This window comes from Gossypium hirsutum, chromosome D06 (assembly GCF_007990345.1).
Source record: "Gossypium hirsutum isolate 1008001.06 chromosome D06, Gossypium_hirsutum_v2.1, whole genome shotgun sequence".
NCBI lineage: Eukaryota > Viridiplantae > Streptophyta > Magnoliopsida > Malvales > Malvaceae > Gossypium > Gossypium hirsutum.
The window spans coordinates 14,742,153-14,748,917 of NC_053442.1; the positions used below are offsets into that span (position 1 = coordinate 14,742,153).

Here is a 6,765-nt window from a genome sequence, read left to right on the forward strand (position 1 = left end):
TGTTGCTTTTAATAGAATTTCATAATACCAATTTTAAGAAGGGCCTTGGTCTTCTTATTTGGTCGTTGTAGTATTTGTTACTCTCATTGTTTGATGGTATAAAAAATGGTTCCTTCTTAGCCCAATAGATTCCCTCACATGGAGCCACCACTGACAAATACATCCATGGTGTTGACCCATATCAGATCTTTGCAAGTCCAACCAAATTCACCAACTGCATCGTTTCAATGGTTTTTATTTATTTATTTATTTGCATCCATGACTGTCAGGCAGTAGGTCCACCATTTTGAAAAAACAAAAACACTATTCTTGGAATGATTGGATAGATATTTCCATTAATGAAGGAGGTTCCAAGTTTGGATCTGCTTTTCTTAATGTAACTATTGAAAGAAAAAAAAATCACCACTTTATCACTTGATAAAAACTAATTAATTCCTTGCAGAAAATTGAATGACATTTTAGAACAATTAGCAACATGGGTTACAACAGGTTTTTGTACAACTGAAGCAATTGCATAGCTTTGGACATTTAGGACAATAGCATTTCCACTTGCAAGAACAGCAGTTTGTGCATGAATGGGGTTGAAAATTGCAACAGCACATCTTTCTGCAGCAACACTGCCATTTTGGAACTTTGCAGCAGCTAAAACATGAACCGCAGTTACAAGAGCTGCAGTCGCACGAACTGCATTTACATGCATTGCAATCAGATGAGGTGCAGCATTTGCAGGACATGCAGTTGCACGAGCTGCAGTCACATAGACTACATTTCCAGCACTCTGGGCATTTCAGATAGCAACAGCACCCAGAATTACAGCAACAGCTGGTGCACGCCATGTTAAAGCAGGGTAATCCACTGCAAAAAGAATGAAATTCATGTCATTAAGCGAGACGTATAGGAAAAGTAAAATAATTTGATTCAAACATATACATGCAATTACATGTCCATATAATAACTATAAACATGCAACCAAGCCTTTGGAGATAGAATGTAATTTTCAGGTATATGTATAACGGAGAAAAGCACAAGAAATTGGTACCAAAGCCATTTCCAAAAGCCACATGATTTTTGATTCTTCCTGCTTGTATGGACAAAATATATAAAAAAAGAAGAAGAAGAAGGGTAAGCTTAAATTATCTTCTAAACCTTACATAATTAAGAAATGACGATGGTTTTAGTAGTTACAGCTGTATAAGAGGATCCGAGTTTGCCATTACAAAATCTGTAACCCTGAGAAAAGAAAAAATAAATAAATATAAAATACATTATCTGGCTACCACACAAGACTATCAATAACTAAGCAAAATATCCAAAATGCATAGATAACCATTCAAGGTAATTGCAAACTGTGCATACTCTTTGCAGTATCTTGAAGCAGGTTGGAAACCTTCAATAGATTTTAACTCCTCCTGTTCAAAAGTGAAACCCTAATTAGCAACAATTTAAAGACATTCATAAGAAAATTTTGCTAATATACAAATATATATATGGGGTTTATTTACATACCAAGATAAAAATTTATTTGACAAAATGTCACAGGTCTGCTGCAACCCACTATGCTTCTATCAAAAATGAACTAACAATCTAAAACTGCTAGTTTTAAGCTAATTCAAAGATTAACATTTATACATGAGCAACATTTTGGTAGATTAGGGTGTTTGATGAATCATCAAACTATTCTGTTTCTAAACAGGGAAATTGATGGCAATCATGTTATGTTTTTATCAAATAACCAATACATAATCCTCTAGATTTATGTGCGGATCCAGAGGCAAGCTCCACCATCCAAGTGGATTGGTGACCTCAACCTGGTAGCTTTCTAAACTTAAACATTCAGCCAACAGTTTAATTTGTCAGGAACAGCAGTCTCCGCCAAAATTTACCATGTTAGAGAAAAAAACATTTTCCTAGCTGAATGAACACAACTATACTAGGTTTGTTTATATTTTTTTCATGTTTTAAATTTAATTTTAATCACTATAACCAAAGATATACAATGTCATTGACCCGCAAAGTGCAACACTTCCTTTTTATGGAACTTGGAAATGAGATTGTTAATTTCTGTGTTGAAATCTTAGCAAATTATAACATTTCAAATTCGTGTTTTCATCCTAAACAATTCACAACTACAACAACAATAATATTAAGCAATTTATGCATATACTAATTTAGAGCTAAACAGAGAGCAATCCCAGATTAAATTTTAAAACACACCTCAAGAAAACTAATCTCTCTCTCAAGCATCTGAACTTTTGCCCTTTCCATTCGCTTCCCATACAAATCCGGATACTTTGGAGGTGATTTCGGAGATGGTGGATGCAGAGGCTGAACAAAGGAAGAACCACCTGACCTTGCAGCCATTAATTTCCTGGTGCAAACTCAGATTCTCCGGTCACAGCCGGAGTACAAAGAAAATGTCGGCTTTGTTTTTTTTTTTTTTTCACAATATCACCCACCCCCTTTTTCACTCCCCAATAAAACAAAACAAAGTAGTACTAGAAGTAGCAAGTAAAACACAAGAAGGAAAGTAGTCACATTTTATGTATAGCAAAAGAGTTAAATAAGAGACGAACAAGAAGCGGCAAGTAATGTTGGGTGTGAAAGCTAATGCAAAAGAAAGAAAGAAAAAAAAAGGTTATTTTGTTTGGGGTGTGACAGTGACAGTAGCAGATGCAGATGCAGTAATTAACGTTTCTGACAAGGATAGTTACGACCCAGAGCTAAAACGACCAAGCAGAAGCTGTACAAGAAATGAATGTAAATGAAGGCTTATGGTGGTGACTTGTGAGGGTGAAGAGAGTTGGCTTTTAAGTTTTAAAAACCCAAACCGAAATATTTAAAGTTGCAGAAGAAGAGATTAAATGAGGATTTAAAGGGGAGAGATAAAGATAATGAGAGGGTGAAAAGGGGGTCATCATTGTTAGATGAACAAAGATGTGATCTTTCATCTAGACACAACCTTTGTGCATGGTAATGAATAATAATAGTAAAGGTAAAGACGGCAGTGACAAAAGCCTGCAGCTTTTGGTACGAACCCATTTCTTTATAAAAGCTAAAGTTTCAGTCTTTCATTCTCGGATGGATTTGGGGTGGTGAAAATGTGCTTTACCATAACTTCTGCTAAAAATATTAAAAATAAAGAAATGAGTTAGATTACTTAAAACAATGTCTCAGCTGGTGTAGATAGGTCTGATCGGTCCCTCAAGTGGGTAGGGGGGGGGGGGGATTGCAGAAGTGCAGAAGGCAGAGAAGCGGAAAGCACGATGTTGTACCTCAGATCGCACGTGACATCTGCGTAGGAGTGAGAAATGAGTTGAAATTCAGTCTTTTTTTAATGTATAAAAGAAGTGTCCTTTTTTGTGCTATTGCATCCTTCAACGGCTAATCAGCCCTTACTTTGGAAAAGAAAATTTAAACTGAGTGGGGAACAAAAACTAATTTACTCCACTATTTACAAACCTAAAATAATCATATTAATATTTTTTCATTCATCGGAAAGAAAATTTACCTTTTGCTAAAGATGTTGAAATTTGGGAAATTTTACACCTTTCAATTGCTTCAATTTAGGGTAGTAAATTCGCTGATTGAAAAGAATATTTAGTTTTTTCTAAAAAAAAATTAAACTAAAAACGAAGATAATCAAATTCAAGTAATTTGTATCATTTTAATTCATCCATTTAAAAAAATAGATAATTTTTTCACTATTTTTTTCAAATATTTATTTTTATATTAAAAAAAGTTATAAAATTTTAAAATTAAGAGTAAACTACACCAACTGTCTTTAAACTTTGTTTAAAATTATATTTCAGTCACTCAACTTTAAAAGTTAGATAATAGGCACTAACATTATCAAATCGTTATTTTTCTGTCACTCGACTGTTAACTTCTGTTAAATAATTAACATTGCACATTAATTTAAAGGGTTAATAGCTAATTTGGTCCTTGAGTTATAGTTAAAAAATTATTTTGATATTTTTAATATTTTATTAACAATAATTGTAAAAAGTTGAAAAAAATCTTAAAAATAATTAAAAAGTTTATATAAAATATCTCAAAGGCCTAAATTCCATTTGTTTTCCATCGTTGATGAACACATTTTATCACATCAACAACTTCATATTGTTTTACCCAGTAATTGTTTTGTTTTATTTTTTTTCTCCAAGCCGTAAAAGTCAATTTCTCAATGCAATATTTGGATTCCACTATTTGACCAATTATTGTTGCGCAAGTTTGCAAGAAACAAAATTTACGCTTGCAACACTGCTTTCACTCTTGAGAATCGTAAAAACTTCTACCATCAATATTTCTTTGCAGGATTTTCCTAATAACTTTCTGTTTTGAAATTTTGGACTTTTTAAATTTATAATACAAAAGTGCTCTTCTTCTTCTCCAAACCATTCTTCTTTCGAATTTCAAGACAATATCTTATTTTTAATGATCTAAGAAGAGTGGAGCTAACGCCAATCTGCATGAGAAAAGAGAAAAAGAAAAAAAAAAGATGAAAATGAAGAGAGTGTAAAACAACAAATCAAATAAAAAAACTAGTTGGATAAAAGTGAATGGATATTTAATTACTGTTCTTTTTTATGAAAGTTCAACGACTGCAAGTTTTTATGAGTTTGGATGCGAAAAAATTAATTATAAAATTCTTGATTTTTTTTGCTACAATTGATTTTTTATATGAGTTTTTATGTATTTTAAAGATTTTTTAAAAATTTTTTTACAATTATTGTTAAGAAAGGTTTAAAAATATGAAAATGATTTTTTAACTCTAGCTCAGGGACCAAATTAGCTATTAACCTTTTGAATTAAGCTGAACATTACCTTTTTAACATAAGTTAACAACTAAGTGAGAAAAATGTAACAATTTAATAATGTTAATGGCTATTCTGTAATTTTTGAAAGTTAAGTAACTAAAATGTATTTTTAAATAAAGCTTAGGATAATTAATGCAATTTACCCTAAATTTAATTAAATTTGGTTTGAGTGAGGTTAATAGCATTTTGTTTTTGAACGGTGATAATAGCATTTTTTGTATCTTGTGAATAAAATATTAAATCAAATCGGTTTAGGTAATAATCGAATTGAACCAAACCGTACAATCGAAATAGAAAAGGTAAAAAATGGTAATTACGTGGGGTTTATTATGAAATATAGTAAATTAAGTGTTTATTTGGATATGTCGATGGAGTCTTAGCTTGATCAGTATGGGCATTGTTGTCAATACAGGAGGACGTGGGTTCATAATAAAAAAGTAGTTGATTTTACTAATAAAAATAGTAAGCATAAACTCCTTTTCGTCAAATATTGGTCCTTAACCGAATTCATCATTGTCTGAATTTGAATCTATATCATTAAGATTATCAATATCTCTTTCTTCATATCCTTTTCAAAGTATGGATCATCCCAAATGTACATATGAATGAAGTTATGAAGTATGCAACATGCTCGTACAACCCAACTTTATCTTTTATATGTTATACTAAGGTGATGTTATTAGTATGAGAAATATTTTTTTAGAACAAAAAATATCCTCTCAACCACATTCGAAACTTTAAATGTCTCAATTTAAAGAGTTCTTGAGCTATCTCTAGTGCTTGCGTCTAGCTCCATTCTCTCAAATGATATCATATCTCACGATACGATGCAAGAAAACTTTATATATTTGCATAATTAACATCTATCATACAATACTTGGGTTCACGGTGCAAATAGTCTATAACTTTAATCATAAAAACTTATATAGACTTAATTCGGAGAAAGAAATATGCTAGGTTATAACTTTTTTATAATATGTAAATTAAGTAAAAATAATAATATGACATTTATAATATATAACCTTTACCAAAAAATAAATTATAAAGTGTCCAACAACTTTCATAATATTTCTTATAAATAATATAAAATTTTCCATAACTTTAGAAAGTTACTTTTTTACAAATAAATTATGATAAAAAAACTATAATTTTTTTATGAATTAACATATTATTTTTATAATATATAGCATAGATACATAATAAGTTAAGTTTGTACTTTTTTTATAATAAATTTATAAATAAATATATCATAACATCTTTATAACATATAAATTATTTTTTATAATAAAAATTTTTGCCATAATTTAAAAAAAATTAAAATTAAAATAATATAATTTTTGTTATAACTTTATAAAATACACATAAACTATTTTTATAATATAATTTTCCAAGATTTATAATATAATTATTTAGAAAATAATTTTTCTCTTTTCAACAATGATCTCATCACGTAAGATGATGAGTTTATTATGTGTGTGTGACACGTACTTGGGACTACGATCATTGGAGGAACAATACCTAAACCCGAAGATGCTCCAAAATCTTTTCGATTGCTCGTCCGAGAATTACAATCTTTGGCTCTAGAACTGAATCGTTTCCTTGCATTTGAGAAGAACTTCCAGATTAATAGAAAGGAAGCTTAATAGGAATGAATCAGAATTTTTCTTCTATGATCGACCGATATAAACATCAACAACTCCGAATTGGATCAGTTTCTCCCCAACAAATAAGCGATTGGGCCAAGAAAATCTTACCTAATGGAGAAACCGTTGGAGAGGTGACAAAGTCCTATCCTTTTCATTACAAAACCAATAAATCGAAAAAGAATGGATTATTTTGTAAAAGAATTTTTGGACCTATAAAAAGTGGAATTTGCGCTTGTGGAAATTATCGAGTAATTGGAAATCAAAAGGAGGGCCCGTGTTATATTTTATTTTTCAAAAAGAAA

At 30.6% G+C, this 6,765-nt stretch overlaps 1 protein-coding gene across 2 annotated transcripts; it reads right to left on the bottom strand.

Annotated features, from left to right (window-relative positions):
- Positions 1-312: 312 nt before the first annotated feature.
- LOC107901057 (guanine nucleotide-binding protein subunit gamma 3) lies at positions 313-3,145 on the bottom strand. 2 transcript variants are annotated; one of them, XM_016826899.2, is made up of 5 exons: positions 2,215-3,145; positions 1,357-1,409; positions 1,186-1,230; positions 1,040-1,081; positions 313-855 (listed from the first exon to the last, which is right to left on the bottom strand). In XM_016826899.2, the coding sequence occupies exons 1-5, from the start codon at positions 2,359-2,361 to the stop codon at positions 468-470; spliced, it is 675 nt and encodes a 224-aa protein (XP_016682388.1). In that variant the 5' UTR covers positions 2,362-3,145; the 3' UTR covers positions 313-467. The 2 variants fall into 2 exon arrangements, with proteins under 2 accessions (XP_016682388.1, XP_016682389.1); XM_016826900.2 differs by having other exon boundaries at positions 1,040-1,078; positions 2,215-3,131.
- Positions 3,146-6,765: the final 3,620 nt, after the last annotated feature.

What these genes read in the sequence shown, in the direction of transcription:
- LOC107901057 (XM_016826899.2), bottom strand. Translation starts at nt 2,361, where the DNA reads ATGGCTGCAAGGTCAGGTGGTTCTTCCTTTGTTCAGCCTCTGCATCCA. An exon ending in GCTTCAAGATACTGCAAAGA is followed by an intron (nt 1,231 to 1,356) that starts GTATGCACAGTT and finishes TTCTTTTCTCAG; the next exon opens with GGTTACAGATTTTGTAATGG. An exon ending in GGCTTTTGGAAATGGCTTTG is followed by an intron (nt 856 to 1,039) that starts GTACCAATTTCT and finishes TTCTTTTTGCAG; the next exon opens with TGGATTACCCTGCTTTAACA.